This window comes from Callospermophilus lateralis, chromosome 6, assembly GCF_048772815.1.
Source record: "Callospermophilus lateralis isolate mCalLat2 chromosome 6, mCalLat2.hap1, whole genome shotgun sequence".
NCBI lineage: Eukaryota > Metazoa > Chordata > Mammalia > Rodentia > Sciuridae > Callospermophilus > Callospermophilus lateralis.
The window spans coordinates 46,426,387-46,447,242 of record NC_135310.1 but is presented as its reverse complement, the minus strand read 5'-3'; the positions used below and the strand labels follow the sequence as shown (position 1 = coordinate 46,447,242).

The 20,856-nt window shown below is 35.2% G+C and overlaps 1 protein-coding gene and 1 non-coding gene across 3 annotated transcripts in view; one reads left to right on the top strand and one right to left on the bottom strand.

The window, feature by feature from the left end:
* The window catches only part of Mcm9 (minichromosome maintenance 9 homologous recombination repair factor), a 78,886-nt gene that overhangs the window by 21,071 nt on the left and 36,959 nt on the right, over positions 1-20,856 (bottom strand). For both annotated transcript variants that reach the window (XM_076858305.1, XM_076858306.1), the window contains one exon: positions 4,630-4,804. In XM_076858305.1, the coding sequence (XP_076714420.1) occupies positions 4,630-4,804 (175 nt within the window). The remainder of the gene's footprint in view (positions 1-4,629; positions 4,805-20,856) is intronic.
* Positions 14,430-14,536, top strand: LOC143402729 (U6 spliceosomal RNA). Its single transcript, XR_013091786.1, has one exon. It is a non-coding gene; the product is annotated as a U6 spliceosomal RNA (small nuclear RNA).

Here is a 20,856-nt window from a genome sequence, read left to right as displayed (position 1 = left end):
GATATTGGTTTGAAGTTTTATTTTCCTGTAATTTTCTGGTCAGGTTTTTTTGTTTCTATTATATAAATGTATTTTTTATATTTTTTTAACTTACTGATGTGTCTGCATTTAAAGTCTGCTTCTTTAGAGCATCATATTGTCAGAGCTTGCTTTTTTATTCAACCTGACAGTCCCTGAATTTTAATTGTTTTACACGATTTATTATTAGTATAATTATTCATACAGTTGGAGCTAGGCATGTATGTAGTTCAGTGGCAGAGCACATACTTTAACATACAAAAGGCCTTAGATTCAACTCTCAGTACCACACACTCTTTTTGTATTAATCTGTTATTTTGCTAATTGTATTTTATTTGTTCCATTTATTATTTGTTCCCTTTCTGATTATTTTTTATGATTCCATTTTATCTCCATAACTGGCTATTATTGACTCCTCTGTTTTCATGTTTTTTCTAGAGTTTACATCGTTATGTTATTAGTCTACCTTTACACATTATTGGACCACTTTATAGATAACGTAAAAACTTTGTAACAGCAAACTTCCGTCTCCTCCTTTTGTTCTTTAGGCTACTACTGTTATTATTTTTTTTTTTTGCTATAGATAATTACCTTGGTAAGTGATCACTAAATCTGGTTCTGTTGATTATTTTTTTATTTTCTCTTATGTCCTACCATTTCCAATGCTCTTCATTTGTGTAGAACCAGACTTTCACTGGGAATCATATTCTTCTGTCTGGAGAACTTCCTTTAAATAAAAATTTCTTACTCTAGATCTGCTTGTCTAAACAAATATTTTGCTGTAAATTTTGAATGCTGTTTCCTAGGTTGACAAATTTTCTTCTCAATTCTCATTTCTGTTTTTCCTTATGAAAAGTTTTTATTTTTCTTCTGGCCTTTTAAAGAGTTTATCTTTGGATTTCAGCAGCATGATTATAATGTGTCCGGATATATAGTATGAGTGTGTGTGTGCCTGTGTAGTATTTTCCTGCTTGAAGTCCCCTGAGTCCTTTGAATCTGTAATTTATTATTCATCAATAATTTTTGTATAATTAATTACCATGGCTTCTTTAAATATTCCTTCTGCCTCCTTTTCCTCTGTGATTCTAGTAAACTATTTGTCACAAAATTTGGCATCATGCCATACCACTGTATGTATTTTTTACTCTTCTGTCTTTTTGTGTTTAGTTTTAGGTAATTGCTATAGACCTATAAGTTAACTGAATCATTCTTCAGCATAATCTAGTTTGCTCCGAAGTCTAAGGCATTTTTAATTCCTAATATTGTATACTATTTGGCTTTTCCAGTTGATACTTATTTAAAGCTTCTATTTCTACCTATGTCTTGCCTCTCTTCATTCATGCTGTTTTTCTTTCTCACTAGATACTTCAACAACATATATAGTTATTTTAAAGTTTGTGTCTTATAGTTGCAACTTCTGTCTCATCACTAAATCTGGTTCTGTTGATTACTTTATCTTTTGAAAACAAAATGTTCTTTTCCTTTTTCCTTCCATCTTTCCTCCCACCATTTTTCTTTTCTTCTGTGTTTGCCTTGTAATTTCTGACCATGTACCAGGCACAGTGAGTGGAAGCACAGCAAAGACTGAGATAAACAGTGTTTATACCAGAAAAGGACTGGTTCCTTCTAAAAGGCCATCAGTGTCTATCAGGCCATCATAGTTAAACTGGACATTGGTGATATTATTGTTACCTTATGTACCACAGACTTTTAATCCTTTCAGTATCGAGGTGCCTTTACCTTTCACTGAGTAGGGGGTTATTACAGTGCAGTGCTGGAAGATTATCCTCAGTGTCACTACTCCACAGCAACCATTGTACACCTATATTATAGAGGGGGTCTCTGTATACTCCTCTATCTTCCCCAGTGCCACACTGCTGTTGCTTGTTATTCAATGTACGCTCATTTTGGGGCCAGGGTGGATCTTAGTCTCCTTTGTCTTAGGCAAGATCTATGTGCCTCTTCTTGAATAGGATTGAATACAGATGGATAAGGCTTTCTCTTCCTCCCACCTATGACTGTTGGACTCTGCCATGAAAGTATGGTGGTTCTTGGGCAGAGGGATTTTTCTGTCCTTCTTCCAATGGTAGCAGACTGCTGCTCTGTACTATATTTGTATTGGTTCAACATCTTAGACTCAAGAGAATTTTTGCCTCTATTCTTCGAGAATCAGTGTGCATTTGCCTGTTTCCTGGTGAAGAGAAGGACTTATCCAGAATCAGACGGGTTTTTTTGATCCTTCCCTTTCCACAGAGGTCCTGTAAATGCAAAGGCTTACTGTCTTTCCCCCAGTAATTTATAGCTATTGCTTCATATAAGAGGTATCCATGAAGCAGCCCAGGGTCTCAGGCCTATCATCCAGAAGCAGTCACCTCCTTTTGCTAACATTACTGATGAGAAGAAAAGAGGAGCTCTCTGGTTTTCTTCCCTGATCAATTTTTCTCATATCTGGTACAGATCACTGGAAAAGAGCTTGCAAGTGAAAAAGAGTTCTCATTGTGTTTAGAGCTCCCAGTTATTCTCAACTGGTATCCTAACCCACACTTGGACTTTTGGGAATTATGAAATTTTAAGTTATGTCTTATTTCTGTGGCAGCCACCTTTTCCTTCATGCTCTGTCAATGGTAAAACAGTTTGTGTGCTTCAACTTTCCCTAGAGGGGCTTGTTATACTTTGAAATTAAGATTCCTTGTGTTTATGACCTCAGTGCTCTGATAAATTTTCAGAGTTGAGATTTTTGTAGGCTATCTATATTTCTCTTATAAGGATTTTTTAGGCTTATATTTTGTAGATCTTTGCCTTTCCACTGTTATAGTAATCCATTTTTATTATGTGTTTTATAAAAGCATGGCTTGGAGAGGAGTGGAGTGGTGCACACCTGTAATCCCAGCTATTCAGGAGGCTAAGGCAAGAGGATCCAGAGTTTGAGGCCAGCTTGGGCAATTTAGTGGAAATTCCCATCTCAAAAAACAATAACCACAACAACAAAAACAAACAAACAAACAAAAAAAAAAACAGGTTCTGTGATTGACTGCAAAAACAATAAAACTGGTTATTGCCATAGTCAGTGAAAAGCATTGTTCCAATGCATAAAATAGTTATCAAAAGATGTCTAGCCTCTTGGTATCATGAAAATTGTTCAGCAAGAGAAAGCTGACTCTGAAACTCACAACATATTTTAGATACCACAAAAAGTTCATACTAATTCACATTTTGCAAGGAGTCAGATAGTAAAGGTGGTTAATAAAATATTTCTGCTTCCAAATATTTATTCTGTAGTCTGTTATATATGGCACTAATTTTCTCCTTTTCTTAAACAGATTCATAGAATTTGTCTTACAACTTTCCTGATAAAAGGATTAATTATTTAGAAATCTTGCAATATATCCCAGATTATCTCTGGAAAAGGCACATGAAAATAAAACATAAAATCTACTAATTGCCAAAGATATCAATTAAATGAAGGCATAGAAATTCATTCTTGGAAGACACTTAAAAACTATATGTCTAATTTCCCTTTCTAAAAAGTTTAGAAGTTATAATTATGCTTTCTTGTGACACTTTTATTATGAACTTAGCACTTTTTTCATTATTTTTGTCTGTCTTTTCCAATCAAATAGTAATATCTCAAGGACAATTTTCAGTGCATTGTTGCACTTCTTAGTGTTTGGCATGGTTCTTGGCATATGGCAGGTTCTTAAGAAACAGAGTAAATGAACAAATGAATAGATCTGATAATGGTTCTGCCTAGTTCTTTCTGGTATGCTTTTCCTATGGGCTATATTCTGTTCTCTTTTCCTTCTTCCCTCAATTCCCATTACTTTTTCACTAAGGTATATAAATAGATCTCATATAATCTATATATACCAGCATCTGTCTGGCTTCTAAGTACCCACTACTATTTGAAAACACTGCTGGCAGCTCTATTTGCACCCTTAATAGCAACGTTAGGGCTGAGATAGCTCTAGTCCTGTTGCGTGTGTGGAAGGCCTAGAAGCTTGTTTGTGTAGGTGGCCAACCTTTATAGTCAGGTAAGTTTCTGGCAGCCACCTCAGGGCCTGGGTGAGTGGATTTCTGTCTAAACCTGGCTTATTATTCATTCCCTTGGTTATCTGTAGACAGAGATTCATGTACTTCAATCTTGAGCATCACTGAGTCACAAAAAGCACTTCATCTTATGCAAATATATATTAGTTATTATTTAGGTTTCCATATGCTGTGGTCAACCTTTCATAGATGTATAAGAGGCTACTGAAAGCTGAAACTATGATCTTTTTTCCTTCTTGAATCTTTCAAAATTCCTAATACAATGATATGCCCAGAATACAATATTTGCTGAATAAAAGAAAAAAATAAGTTGATTCCCATATTGAAAACTTTTCATAAATCCATTCCATTGGTTATATCAATCTACATTTATACCTGCTTTTTCCCCAATAACTCATTTTTACTTCCTCCCATACCTCTGTATTCTAATAAGGAAAAACTTGAAAGGTGTATCTTGAATGGTAATAGCTGATAATCCAGATAGAACAAATAAGGTTCCTATTTTCTCTAAACCATGAATTAAATAATCTGTTTCCATAGATTTTAAAGAAAAGAAATGCTTACCCAGCCTTAGCAACACTTATGGTTTGTTGTTCCATTGCTTCATGGATGCTGGTTCTATCGTGTTCTTTAAGGCTGTTAAACTCATCGATACAGCAAAGGCCTGCATCTGCAAGTACTAATGCCCCAGCCTCCAAATTCCATTCTCCTGAGTCCTTTACAGCAGTTACCGTCAGACCTAAGGAAAAAACGAAGCTGTCAGCTTTTATTTTCAAAAGCATGTCTCATCCCTATAAAGGAAAAAATGCCCTTATATTAAGAGAAAGGTGTAGAACCAAGAATTTTATTTGTAGTCTACCAAAAATGGATGGCATTAGGACAATTACTTCAAGTATCAGGCAGTAGAAGGCCCCAGAAGTTCTTATGTTCTAGAAAATATTCAGGACTTTATTGTAACTAGAAGTCCCCATATTTTCAGTATCTCCTTTTAGGTGCCCTGACTGAGTGCTCTACTATTGGAAGGATCAAATAGATCTCCAGAGATCTTATGACAAGAAGGTCCATATATGCTATTTATAGAGAGGGTCTGATTATAGAGAACAGGAATATGTATACATTTGTTAAAACCTACAAATCATAAACACCAAGAGTGAACCCTAATGTAAATCATGGACTTGAATAATAATGATGTATATCAATGTAGGTTCCTGAACTCTAACAAATGTTTCTCTCTAAAACTTGAGTTGTATATGTATGGAGAAGTGGTATGGAAGGAACAAGGCATTTATAGGAACTCTATTTGATTCTTTCTGTTTTTCTGCTGTTTTGTTGCAAACTTTAATATACTGTAAACAACAAACTTTATTAATTAAAGAAAAAAAATGTGGCAGCTAGGCAAAGATTTCATATACATAATATCATACAGTATACAAAGAAAAATGATAACTTGATTTTCACCAAAATAAACAATATTTGTTCTTCCAAAAACAATGTTAAGAAAATGTGAAAGGCAAGAATTTAAATGTGAGAGAAAATAACTTTAAATTCTGTCTTATTAAATGACATGTATACAGAGTATAGAAAGAATTCAAGAAACTCCATAAGAAGTAAATAGGAAAAAAAAAAAAAGACCAATAAAAAATGGGCAGAGTTGGGGATAAAGCTCAGTTGGGAGAGTGCTTACCTTGCATGCACAAGGCCCTGGGTTCAATCCCCAGAACCACAGGGGGAAAAAAATGGGGACAAAAGATTTGACCAGATTTTTTACCATAGAAAACAAACACACAGCAAATAAATATGTGACAGATGTTAAACATATGCTCTCTTCTGACAGTGCAGGCCTTTGAGACTGTCCTAACCAATATGGTTAAAGCAATGATCTGTGATTTTCAAGGCTGGATCATAAAAATGCCATGTATTTCTGTCTTGTTTTCTTGGAACACTAGGTTTTGGAACCAAGCAATCATGTTATGAAAAAACTAAAAGCAACCCAGATAGAGGCCTTTCTGAAAAGAAAGTGAGACCTAGGACCTATATCCCTGGGTGAGCTACCAACCTATAGCCAGTACCAAGGTGGCAGCTATCAGTGAGCTATCTTGAAAATAGGTCCTCCAGCTTCTAGTTGAGCTACGTTGGCTGATGTACAAGGGAAGAGAGAAAACCTGTCTTAGCTGAGACTTGCTTCAATTGCAGATTTGCAAACAAAAATAAGCTTCTGGATTTTGGAGTGTTTTTTTTTTACTCAAGTATTGAACAACCTAACCAAAGCCAATAGAAGAAAGACCAACAACTTAATGGAAAAACCATGAAGAGACTTAAAAAGGTATTACCCAAAAGAAAAATCCTTACAGTCAATAAATATATAACATGGTGCTTACTCTCATGAGTAATGAGAGTACTTCAAATTAAAGCCATAATGTGATATCATTACATACCCACAGATATGGCTAATATCTAAAAATCAATTCTCACATGCTGCTAATGGGAGTAATAACAGACACAACTACTTTGAAAAAGAGTTCTTGACAATATCCAACACATTGTGATTATATATATTCAGAAATTCTACTGCTAGGTCTATTCTCTAAAGGTGTATGATTGTGTGCACCCAGGGACAGATGTGTATAAGAACGCTCACAATTCTTAACATATACATAATTCTCACAAATTCTTCTTGGATAGTTAAACCTAGAAACTGAAGAGTCCACCAACTAGTAGAACAGATAAATAAATTGTGTTACATTCATACTATGGAATATAATGCACAACAATGCAAAATAAAATACAGCTAAACACAACATATATGAAACAATGAAATAATATTGAGCAAAAGTATAATTTGGTTAATGTAAAGGGAAATAAAACCAAAACAGGCAAAAAAAAAAAATTAGTGTTAACAAGCTAACAGACCTACTCTACAAGAGATTTTATGGGGAGTCTTTCAGGCAGACATGAAAGGACACTAAGACAATAAATCAATTCTAATCTATGAAATAAAAAGCACTAATAAATATAACTTCTTGTTGTTGTTTTTGTGATGCTGGAGGCTGAACCCAGGCCCCTGCATGTGCTTAAGCATACACTCTACCATTGAGCTGTGCCCTCAGCCCCTAAAGGTAACTTTTATGTATATGAAAAAGAGTATAAAACATAATTTTGCTTGTAACTCTTTTCTTCTCTTATCTGATTTTACAGAATATTAAGTTTATAAAACATGTTGATTGCTTTACAAAAGATAATAATTTGTATGGATAATAAAGGAAGATGGAGGGAATGGAATTATTTACTAACGAGTATTTTATACAATAAAGTACTGAAGGAATACAAGAATGAAGAGACATTTGTAGAAAACAAAAAGAGGAAAATGGCATAAATATGTACTTTATTAGTAATCACACTAAATGCGTCAATGAAAACAAAAAGGTTGGTTTAAAAAAAAATATGATCCAACTACATTCTATCTATAAGATATACTTTCGACGATCTCATTCAAACAGTAACCAAGAGAAGATTGCAGTAGCTATGCTAATATAATACAAAATATTTTTTTTTAAATTTTTTTAAATATTTATTTCTTAGTTCTCGGCGGACACAACATCTTTGTTTTGTATGTGCTGCTGAGGATCGAACCCGGGCCGCACGCATGCTAGGTGAGTGCGCTACTGCTTGAGCCACATCCCCAGCCCCTTAATACAATCTTACAAAAATGTTACTTCAAGAACTGCATTCACAAATGAAGACATAATCACACTGGGTTCTATACTAGTTAGTTAAACTATGATATATGGGCAAAATCTACCCTAGTCACCTATTTTTGTAAATGTAGTTTTACTGGAATACAATCATGCTAATTTGTTTATTATTGTCTATAGTTGCTTTCACACTACAAAGGCAGAGTTCAGTAGTAGTGATAGATAGACATTATCTGGCCATCCCAATCTAGAATATTTATATCTGGCCTTTTACAGACAAAAGATGCCAACTTTTTTTTAAACATTTTTTTTTAGTTGTAGATAGACACAATATCTTTATTTTATTTATTTTTATGTGGTGCTGAGGATTGAACCCAGTAGCTCAGATGTGCTAGGCAAGCGCTCTATAATTGAGCCCCAAGGATGCCAACTTCTGATGTAAAGTTCTAATTTCTACTTTGGGACATCACACTTTAAAAGAGATACTAATTACATCAGAGAAGGGTAATGAGATAATGGTGAACATGTAAAGAATACCATTTAAAAACAGTTTTAAGCCAGGCTCTATGGTGCTCACCTGTAATTCCAGCTACTTAAGAGGCTGAGGCAAAAGGATCCAATAAAGTAACTATTCAAGAAAAGGTAGAATGTGCACTTGACAGTGTAAAAAGGTATTTATGCAGTGAATAGGTAACCACTTAAAGGACTAAAAGTTCTAATAAAAAAACTACAAGTTTTCAACTCTATGATTTTTAGAAGTATATAAGGGCTCTTCCACTCTCTGTAATCTGGGGCAGAGATAATTACAAACTCGGACACCTAAGTATTTTAGCCCACTTAATTAATTTCTTGAATCCCAGTGATAGAAGGGAAAAAATGTTAACTTTGCCTTTTCAAAGGGAAGAAGGGAGAAAGAAATATTATCTGTAGTGCTTAAAAGGTGATTATATTTAGGAAATCTTTCCGTATAAATGTTGGGTTTGTAGGAATAGGGAAGGCAGTAGAAGGCAGCCAGGGGGCAGAAGGGTAAGCCCAACTCATTCCTGCTTCTTGGAGATTGTGTGTTCAACAATTCAGCCAGCATTTACTGTTAATATCAAAGAATATGCTGATGAAGGCTGCATAATGTGCTCAAATACTTTGTTGGTCAGGGATTAAATTTAGCTATATAATAATGTTTAATTATAAACTTGAACTCCCCTGAACCCACCCTTTCCAATCCTGCCCCCTCCCCCGACCAGATACTTTACATCTCCTTCCTCCCCCATACTTTCTTTTTAATTTCCGAACTAGAACTTCCAATCGATATACACTTATATATAAATATCCTTTAAAAAGTACAGCTGTCATGGGAAGTTATAAAAATTGAAATTGCTCAATTAAGTGTTTGGCAATTTGGGCAGAAAAATTAACAAAGGATAACAAGAGCACTTATCTTCATGTTGACTTGTGGTGTGTATGTATCCTAAGGTAACGCTCAGAGGGTCAATGAAATTTATTGTATAAATATTACATTTCCTTCATGATGATATGGAACTGCTGGCCCATTCTAATAAGATTCCTTAAGAACACAATGGGTGGAACAGTTATTCCGTTTACCAGAAGTTATTGGTAAACCAGTTAGAACACCTACACTTAGGACAACTGAACAATAAAAAGGGAGCTAATCACATCATGGCATCACTTCTGGAATGGCCTTGTAAGAAGCTCCACAGACATGCTCCAGTAAAACCAGCGTAACTGGAAATTATTTTAATAACCCAACCAGTTACAGTTTTTAGAACATAGTAAACACACACACACACACTCTCTCTCACACACACACACACATATACACACACACAAACATATTTACTCAAAAAATCTTGATAAGAATAGCAGGAGTCTATGACACTTAAATCACAATCTGCACCCCCCCCACACAGCGTTTAGCTGGATAAAAGCTTCACATGGATGGGTGTAGTAAATAAGAGGGGCTCTGTATCACCTCAGTCTGAACAAGGGATAATATATCTCACCAGAAAAGTTAGATAGCATTTTTTATCTACTCAACTCTGATAATACAGGCTAAATCCCTGATGGCCAAGACATCAGGGACTTTCCTTCTTCCTATACTCGATCACAACCCACAGATCTAGGTGTGACATACAAAAATACAGGGACAGGGGTTCCACTTAAGTTCAATTCAGCTCACTCTTAGGGTGAATATTCTAGTCCTGAAAAGGCAAAGCTAATAAGAGCAGAGACTACCATTCCTACTCAGAGCCTGGGACAGTGGCTCAGAGAGTTTGACCAGGTGGAGAGGCTACTAGGATTTGGATGATTTAAGTATATGCCCAAAGGGTTCATGTATTGGAAGCTTGGTCCCCAATGTGGTAGTGTTAGGAGGTGGTATGAAGCATTTAAGAGGTGCAAGATGACTGGGTCACTGAGGGCACAGACCTTGGAAAGAACTGATAATAGTTTTTGTGGGACATTGGTTAATTCCTGTGAGAGTGCTATTTTTATAATAGCAAGACTGCCCCCTCCATGATCTTTTCCTGGTTTCTTACATTTGATCTCTCCCACTTGTACATGCTCTTACTATGCCATTCACCATAATATGATTCAGTCAATGGGGATAAATAACCAGAGTGAGCATTATGATCTTTGGACTATGAATCTCCAAAACTGTGAGATAAATAAATCCCTTTTCTTTATACATTATCCAGTCTTAAGAATTTTGTTATAGTCATGGAAAACTGACTCATACTATACAGACAGTATAGTATCAGATACAGAAACTGAAAACTCCAAAGTTCTCCCTAAAAAAAACTGATTTTATTTGGAATACAGTGCAGGGAAGTGACTGCCTATTCAAAATTTTGAAGAAAATAAGAAGGAGGAGAAGGAGGAGAAGGAGGAGGAGGAGGAGGAGGAGAAGGAGGAGGAGGAGGAGGAGGAGGAGGAGGAGGAGGAGGGGGAGGAGGAGGCGGTGGCGGCGGCGGCGGCTGGTGGCTTATTTAGTAATAAACTAAACCATAGTTGGTGCTAGTTTACCATTTATTTTTTTTAATTTTTATTGTTGGTTGTTCAAAACATTACATAGTTCTTGACATATCATATTTCACATTTTGATTCAAGTGGGTTATGAACTCCCATTTTTACCCCGTATACAGATTGCAGCATCACACTGGTTACACATCCACTGTTTTACATATTGCTATACTAGTGTCTGTTATATTCTGCTGCCTTTCCTATCCTCTACTATCCCCCACTCCCCTCCCCTCCCCTCCCATCTTCTCTCTCTACCCCATTTACTGTGATTCATTTCTCCCCCTTGTTTTTTTTCCCCCTTTCCCCTCACTTCCTCTTGTATGTAATTTTGTATAACCATGAGGGTCTCCTTCCATTTCCATGCAATTTCCCTTCTCTCTCCTTTTCCCTCCCACCTCTCGTCTCTGTTTAATGTTAATCTTCTTGTCATGCTCTTCCTCCCAACTCTGTTCTTAGTTACTCTCCTTATATCAAAGAAAACATTTGGCATTTGTTTTTTAGGGATTGGCTAGCTTCACTTAGCATAATCTGCTCTAATGCCATCCATTTGCCTGCAAATTCTATGATTTTATCATTTTTTAATGCAGAGTAATACTCCATTGTGTATAAATGCCACATTTTTTTTTTTTTTTATCCATTCATCTATTGAAGGGCATCTAGGTTGGTTCCACAGTCTTGCTATTGTGAATTGTGCTGCTACGAACATCGATGTAGCAGTGTCCCTGTAGCATGCTCTTTTTAGTTCTTTAGGGATAGTCCGAGAAGGGCGATAGCTGGGTCAAATGGTGGATCCATTCCCAGCTTTCCCAGGAATCTCCATACTGCTTTCCAAATTGGCCTCACCAATTTGCAGTCCCACCAGCAATGTACAAGTGTACCCTTTTCCCCACATCCTCGCCAGCACTTGTTGTTGTTTGACTTCATAATGGCTGCCAATCTTACTGGAGTGAGATGGTATCTTAGGATGGTTTTGCTTTGCATTTCTCTGACTGCTAGAGATGGTGAGCATTTTTTTCATGTACTTGTTGATTGATTGTATGTCCTCCTCTGAAAAGTGTCTGTTCAGGTCCTTGGCCCATTTGTTGATTGGGTTGTTTGTTTTCTTATTGTTTAATTTTTTGAGTTCTTTGTATACTCTGGATATTAGGGCTCTATCTGAAGTGTGAGGAGTAAAGATTTGTTCCCAGGATGCAGGCTCCCTATTTATCTCTCTTATTGTTTCTTACTAGTTTACCATTTAGAACCAGGAAAAGAGCTAAGAAGACACCTCTTAGGGTCAGAACAAACCTCAAATACCTAACAAAAAACTACTTCTGACCAGATTTAATTAGTCCAGAATACCTAGCAACTTATGCCCTGGGGTTTTGACAAAACTAATAGAGAGTGCCAGGCCTATAATCCCAGCAGCTCGGGAGGCTAAGGCAGGAGGATCGCAAGTTCAAAGCTAGCCCCAGCAACCTAGTGAGGTCCTAAGCAACTTAGCAAGACCCTGTCTCAAAATTTAAAAAATAATAATAATAAAAAAGACTGGGGATGTGTGACTTGGTGGTTAAGCACCCTGGGCTCTATCCTTTACCAAAAACAAAAACAAAAAACTATAGAGTAGTAAGCAATAAAGGGAGCCTAACAGGTACGTATTACACCAAATAGGGCAGACAGCTTAACAAGGAGATTCAGAGAAGAGAAAAGTCTTGCTGAAACCATTATCACCCTCAAGTGACTGCATGCATGCAAAAGCCTGTTCCCTTTAAGGAGTAACATCAGAGACTATACTGCCAGGGTCACATAATTCACTAAAATAACCTGAGTTACTTAACACATAAACAAACAACAAAAAATAAGCCCTGGAAAGGGTGAAGGGAATCAACAATATACTAATTAAAATACTCAGTTTTAAACAAAAATTATAAGACACACAAAGAAGCAGGAAAACATGGCCCATGCATAGAAAAAGAAGGCAAGAGACACTGGCTGTGAGAGAGCCCAGATGTCAGCCTTAATAGGCAGAGACTTCAAAGCAGCAATTATAAATGTTTGAAGAACCAAGGACAAAGAAAGGACAATCTCTCAACAAATAGAGAATATTAAGATATTAAAATGATAAGAAACAAATGGAAATTCTGGATTTGTAATGCACAATAACTGAAATGAAAAACTCACTAGATGGCTCAACTCTAGAACTAGCAGACAGAGTTGGCAAATCTCAAAACACATCAGTAGAACCTATGCAATACAAACAGAGGGGAAAGGTATAACAAAAAAAAAAATGGGTAGACACTCAAAAAAATGTTGTATGTCTTTAATGGACACATATATAAATAATGGGAATATTAGAAGGAGGAAAGCTAATGAGACAAGCAGAAAAAAAAATCTTGGAAAAAATAATGGTTGAGAACGTTCCAATTTTGATGAAAAACATTAGTTCACACACCCAAGAAGCTCAATAATCCTCAAGCAAAATAAAGAAATTCACAAAAACATAGTCAATACACTGAAAAACCAAAGGTAAAAAGAAAAAATAATTTTAAGTAGTAAGAGAAAAACAACTTTTCACTTATAGGGGAGCCCCTATAAGATTGAAGAGATAACTGTTAACCAAAAAGACAAAAAGTAACAAATATTGGCAATGATGGTGATAAAGGAGAACTCTTCTACACTGTTGGTAGGAATGTAACTACTATAATCAATACAAATAACCATATAGAGATTTCTCACAAAACTAAAATCAGAAATACCATATGCTCCAGCAATCCCACTACCAATCCCATTACTTTGGCTACTTTGATAGCCAAAGGAAAGGAAATCAATATGTCAAAGAGATAGCTGTACTTCCATGTTTATTGTAGCACTATTTGTAATAGCCAAGATAATAAACTTGTGTGTCTATCAACAAATTAATGGATAAAGAAAATATGGTATATATGCATAATGGATTATTATTAAGCCATAAAAAAGAATAAAATCCTGTCACTTTTGGCAACATGGATGAGTCTGGAGGACAGGTGTTAATTTGTAAGCCAGGCATAGAAAGACAAACACTACACAGTATCACTCATCTGTGGAGGGTAAAAAAGTTGGTATCCTAGAAGTAGAGAATAAAACAGTGATATCCAGAGGCTGTGAAAGAGAGAGAGGACATAAAGAGGTTGGTCATGGTACAAAACTATAATTTGATAGGAAGAATAAGTTCCAATGCTCTACAATACAGCAGGGTAACTATAATTAACACTAACTTATTATATTCAAAATAGCTAGAATAGAGAATTTTGAGTGTTCTCACTACAAAAAAAAATGATGTTTAAGGTGACATATGTGCTAATTACCTTGACTTGACCAATGGATACTTGGACTAAAATACCACACTATACACCATAAGTTTGTATAACTATTGTTAATTAAAATTAAAAATAAGAAAAAGATTAAGAGTTGACTTATCAGAACATGTGAAGGTCAGAGCCAGTGGGACAACATATTCAAAATGCTAGAAGAATTAAATTGTCAACCAAGAATCTTATATCCAGCAAAACTATCTTCCCCAAATGAAGACAAAATAGACATTCCCAGATAAACAAAGCTGGGAGCATTAGCAGCAAGCAGACCCATCATAAAAGAATTACTTTTAAGAAATTACTTAATGTGCTTGCTTCAGCAGCACATATACTAAAATTGGTATGAAACAGAGAAGATAAGCTCAGCCTCTGTAGAAGGATGACATGCAAATTTGTGAAGCAGTCAATATTTTGTATAATGTACCAATAAAAAAAGTGGGAAAAAAGAAATTAAAAGTAAGTTCAGGGTCAAAGCAAAATCACCCCAGATGGTAAATTAAATCCACAAGAAAGAAAAACAAGCATCAACAAAGTTAATTATGCAATTAGCAAAATCAGTTTAAAGGCACATTTCTTTCCTAAACTGATTTTTAAAGAAATTGTATAAAATAACATAGGTAATTACCGTTGGGCCTATAAAATATAGAACCATAATACATTTCACAACCTAAATTTTACCTTAAGGAAATGGGAAAAAGAAGAACAAACTAAACCCAAAGCAAGCAGAAGGAAGGCTAGAGGTTCTAGGTAGGGAAATTAGGCAAGAAAAAGAGACACAATAGGCACTTGAAAGGGAAAGGGAGAAGTAAAAATATCTCTATTTTAGAGACTGTTTTTTCAGGTGACATGATCTTGCATATAGAAAACCCTAAGGAGGCCACTAAAAATTTATAAGAATAATTGAGTTCATCAAGACTGAAGGATACAATAAAAATTGTATGTCTATTCAGTTGCAAATAAAAATGAAAAAAAGATTAATGTTTCAATTTACAAAAACATCAAAAGAAGAATAATGTACTTGGGAATAGTTAGCAAAAGAAGTGCAAAATTTATACTCTGAAAACTACAAAATATTATTGAAAAAACTAAGGGGGACCAAATAATTGAAAAGATATTTCACATTCACTGATGGAAAAACTTAATACTTTATTAAGATAGTAATACTCCTCAAAGTAATCTATAGATTCAATGAAAATCCTATCAAAATCTCAGATGGCTCTATGCAGAACTAATAAGGTATTCTTAAAATTCATATGGAAATTCCAGGGATCCCAAATAAACAATCTTGAAAAATGAACAAAAGTGGACTTATTTCCTGATTTCAAAACTTACTACAATGCTTTAGTAATCAAGAAAATGTGGCAATAGTATATGATTAAGGATCAACAATCTGGGTGCAGTGGTGTGTGCCTGTGATACTAGTGACTCAGGAGACAGGCAGGATTGCAAGTTTAAAGCCAGATTCCACAATTCTGTGAGACTCTCAGCAACTTAGCATGACGCTGTCTCAAGATAAAAAATTTAAAAAGGGCTAGGAATGTAGCTCAGTGGTTGAAAAAAAAAAAAAAGCGAGAGAGAATATGGATCAATCACAACTCACAAAACAGGAATTGTCTGGAAATCTGGAAATAAACTCATTCATTTCAGGTCAATTCATTTGCGGGGGTTACCAGAGATTGAACCCAGGGCCCCTTAACCACTGAGTCACATCTCCAGCACGTTTTAGATTTTACTTTGAGACAGAGTCTTGCTAAATTACTTAGGGCCTCACTAAGTTGCTGAAGCTGACTTTGAACTCATGATCCGTCAGCCTCAGCCTCTGGAGCTGCTGGGATTACAGGTATGAGACACTGCATCCGGCTGGTCAATTCATTTTTGATAAGAGTTCCAAGTCAAAGTTACTTTTTTCATTAGATGCTGTTGGTAAATTGGATATCCAGAAAATATGAATTTGAATTCCTGACTTCAACCTATACACAAAAATTAACTTAAACTGGATCAAAGACCTAACTGTGAGGTGCTAAAAGTATAAAACTCTTAGAAGAAAGCAGGTGTAAATTTCCATGACCTTGGATTAGACAATGGTTTTTGAGAAACTACACCAAAAGCACAAGCAAAAAACAAAAACAAACAAAAAACAGGAGAGAGAAAATTGATACAATATAGGCCCTTTGCTACAAAGGATACTACCAAGAAAATTAAAAGATAATCCATAGAATTGGTTTAGATTTTTGCAAGCCATGTATTTGATAAGAGACTTGTATTTAGAATATGTAAAAACCACAACTTAATAATAAAAGAATAAAAAATGACTCAATTAATAATGGGCAAAAAATCTGACTAGATATTTTTCCTTAGAAGACAGGCATATTGCCAATACATAAATGAAAGGTGTTTAACATCTCTAGCCATGAGGGAAATGCATATCAAAACCACAATAAGATTCTACTCATACACTATCATAGCTGTAATCAAACAGGAACAAGTGTTAATGGTAATGTGGAGAATCTGGAAGACTCACACATTACTGGTGGAAATGTAAAATGGTGGCTCCTCAAAAGTTAATATATATATATATATATATATATATATATATATATATATATATTATATATATATATGACCAAGGAATTCTATTCCTCAGCATATACTCATAAAAATGAAAACCTCTACATAAATGTTCACAGCAACATTATTCATACAAGTCAAAAAGTAGAAACAATCCATCAAGGGATAATGGATTATTGGGTAGTTAAAAGGAATTAAATATCAGTAAGTGCTAAAACATAGATGAAAACATCAAAAAGAATGAAAGATGGAGGTTGCAAAAGACACCTATTATATAATTCTATTTATATTAAATATCCAGGATAGATAAATCCATAGACAGAAAGTAATTTAGCTGCTATCTACTTGTGGGGTGATGGGAGCACTGGGAGTGATAGCTAAGGGTATAAAGTATGTTTTTGAGATGATGAAAATATTCTAAAATTGATTGTGGTGATGGATGCATAATTGTGAATATCCTAAAAACTGTTGACTCAGGTACCTTAAATGAATGAATTATATGTTATGTGATATGTTTATATCTCAATAAAACTGTCATTTAAAAAATATTACTGTGTAATCATACCAGATGATATTTGGAGGTGGATTCATTGTATGTCAGAATCAATACCTCTGCAGGCACAAATTATAGCAACCAAACATCTACCAATTAATTACGTATTAGCTCATTTGTGAAAACTGTCCCCTTCTTAACCTTCCCAGTTTTTGACTCTAAATGACTGTGCATATAAGGCCTCCCATCTCACAAAGCCTACTTGCCTAGTTTCTGCCAAGCGTGACTCCATCTAATGTCATTTGTCTCTATAGTAACCGACTAGAAAAGGCTACTATGATCAGCAGTGGCTCTGTACAAGCAGTGGTCTAGCCTAGAGATATCTTAAAGATTTGAGTCCTTTATTGATCATACTTTTCCCCTGTATCAGGTAAGAGGATACCTTATGAATGGAGAGGCAAAGGTTAGAGACAGAAAAGGATGAAACGTAAAACACGAAGGAAGAGAGACTAAGGGAGACTAAGTTCAAGAATGTAAAAGGAGCTTGATTTAAAAGAGAATGAAGAAGACACAGTAAAAAAAAAAATAGACATAGAAACAAAAAACAATTGTTAGGCATTTCTATTCATATTCTTTTGGCCAAAACCAATATAATATTAAGACCAACAAACTGTCAACAATAAACATAATTATGGTGCTTCAGAAAGCTGAATGAAGCCAGACACAGTGGCACACACACCTGTAATCCCAGTACCTTAATCCCAGACAGAAGAAGAATCACAAGTTTGAGGCCAACCTGGGCAATTTACAGAGACACTGCCTCAAAACAAAACAAAAAGGGCTGGAATGTTAAAATGGGCAAAAGAAAAAAGACGGTTTCTTTTTACTATTTCTAAAGGACTTTTAAGTAGCCTGTGTTTTTGAGCTGACCAGTATCCTGATATGATAAGAGGATGAGGTGATATCATCCCATTTAACAAGTAAGGATGCTGGTGCTCAGAAACCTACTTTCTTAATTGTTCAGTGGTATGGTACTTGCCTAGCATGTGCAACATCCTTGGTTTGATCCCCAGTACAAAAAATAAAACAGGAAGCTGAATAATATAATTTATAGCTCTCAAAGTTACAAATATGTAAATCATAAGGAATTAAATATACCTATACTTTCAACAAACTTGTAATCTCATGATGGGAAGCAATGAATATAAGTGATGACTTTGATTAATGAAGTAGAGCAGAGAATAGGGAAAGAACACATTATGCAATGGACATGGAAACCTTATAACATGTACAAGGCTACATTTCAGGATGTGTAGTTCCGTCCTCTTCTTTTGCAGCAGAAGGCTGGATCTCTGTAGTACCTCCATGGGGAGACTCCCCCAGCTTTGCCTGGGCTGAGTCCTCTGCTCACTCACTGCCTACATATACCTGCATTCTCGCTTGTTAAATGGGATGATAACACCCCATCCTCCACCATATCAGAGTACCGGACAGCTCAAAAACATAGGCTACTTAAAAGTCCTTTAGAAATAATAAAAAAAAAATACTTTTTCTTTTGCCCATTTTAACATCCATCAGTGAAGTTACAAGTAATACTTTCTATTTTGTATCACACTTATTTAATTACATAAATTACCTTTCTTACTAGACCATAATGTCTTTGTAAGTTTTATCTTTGAACATTTCACTGAGTCCAGCACAGAAATTTCACATAATACTCTCTGTATATATGCAATGAATTATTACCCAATCATTACTCTGGAATTTATCCCATTTTGCAATATCCATAAACTACAGCAAATTTCTACATTCTACATTTTTAAAGAAAAACTTAAAACTATCATTAAATTTTGACATTTTATCACTAGTTAATAAAAGACAGTCTTTTAAACTAAAGTTCATTTAGAAACTACTTTGGTAGAGCACTTGCCTGGCAATGTGCAAGACCGTGGGTTCTATCTTCAGCATCACAAGAAACAAACTACCACAACAACAAAACCCAAAAGAACACCAAAAAACAAGTCTTACTTTTTTTTTTTTTTAAATGATGGGGACAATAATATAATTGACTCTTCAAAGACAACTCAACGAAGTGATAACATTAATTATCCCAGATGAAAAACCAGGTGATATGAACAAAACTAAGACATTAGTACTTTCATTCCAATGTAACTTTTGCAACAGTCAGAAATTGAGACTCAACTTAATTCCTAGTTATAATATATTTTAATACAACACATTTTAAGTTAATTTTATTTAGTTCTATGGTATTTTACTTTACTCTTTCATCTTGTGTGTGACCTCACTTTGACTTCACATTTCAGATTCTTAGAAGCCCTCTATAGAGGAGACTTGAACCCACAGAGACAAGTTACATCTTGTTTCTTCAAAATTCAAGCTGTATGCTCAATAATAGATACTTCTCTGAAGAATGGCTACACTCACTACACCACACCCCCACTGGCACAGCTAAATGACCACCTCATTTCATACCACAGAACACACTTTAAAACTCATCAATACTAGGATTAAATAAGTTTAGACTTTCAAATAAGCTTAATTCTTAGTGGGGAAAATGTTAGGGCTGCCATGACAAAAAACTAGAGACTGGAAGCATAAAACAATAGAAATTTATTTTCTCACCATCTTAGAGGCTCGAGTTCAAGATGAAGATGTTAGGTTAGGTTGATTTCTTCTGAGGTTGAATAAATGGCTCTCTTCTTGCTGTGTCCTTACATGTCCTTTTTTGTGTGTATGCCCCTGGTGTTTATTTACAAGTCAAAATCTTCTTATTTTATGAGGACACCAGACTAGACTAGGGCGCACACTAATGACCTCATTTAATTTAATCACACAGTTAAAGGCCCTATCTCCAAATATAGTCACATTCTAAGGCACTAGATGGTAATGTTTCAACATACGAATTTGGGGGAGACATAATTCAGCCTAAAACAACAGCTAACTAGGTTCATTTTTTTCTGTCCTACGCACTAATTTAGGTTTTGTTCATCTTAAAAGTCAAACAATCTCGCAGCCATTCTTCCCCTAGAAATTTGGGGCTTACATTTCACATAGCTGTCCAAACCTCTCCTGTAACCCCTTGGGTACTTAATGAATGAAAACATACATAATGATCCATCAGTTGCAATATGGCTTGTTGTTTGGGAGTCATCAAAAAGTTGTTAAGTAACAGTTCCTCTGAAACCAGAGAGATATGCTTTTTAATTTTTTTTCCCTTAAGGCATACTGTAATTTCAAAATATCCATCTGATGAATTATTTTGGTCTTGTACATGGTGAGGAAACTATTGAAAAAAGTGCTCAAAGACCCTTTAATATTTTCAATGAGCACTAATAACATTTAAGAGAGGCAGTGTGAGAGGCCTATAATTCATTCTTGCATATTTCAGTAAATTATTATTAAGGGGCTGGGGTTTGTGGCTCAATGGTAGAGCACTTCCCCAGTATGTGTAAGGCAATGGGTTCGATCCTCAGCACCGTATATAAATAAATAAAATAAATGTCCATTGACAACTTAAAAAAATCATTATGAAGATGTTTTTTCCTTAAATACTGTTGTACATGACATGTTTAAAAAAATTGTAAAATAAGCCAAACTAGTGGTATCCAGGTAGATCTTCTCAGTTTCTGATACAGCACATCCATCAAAACTA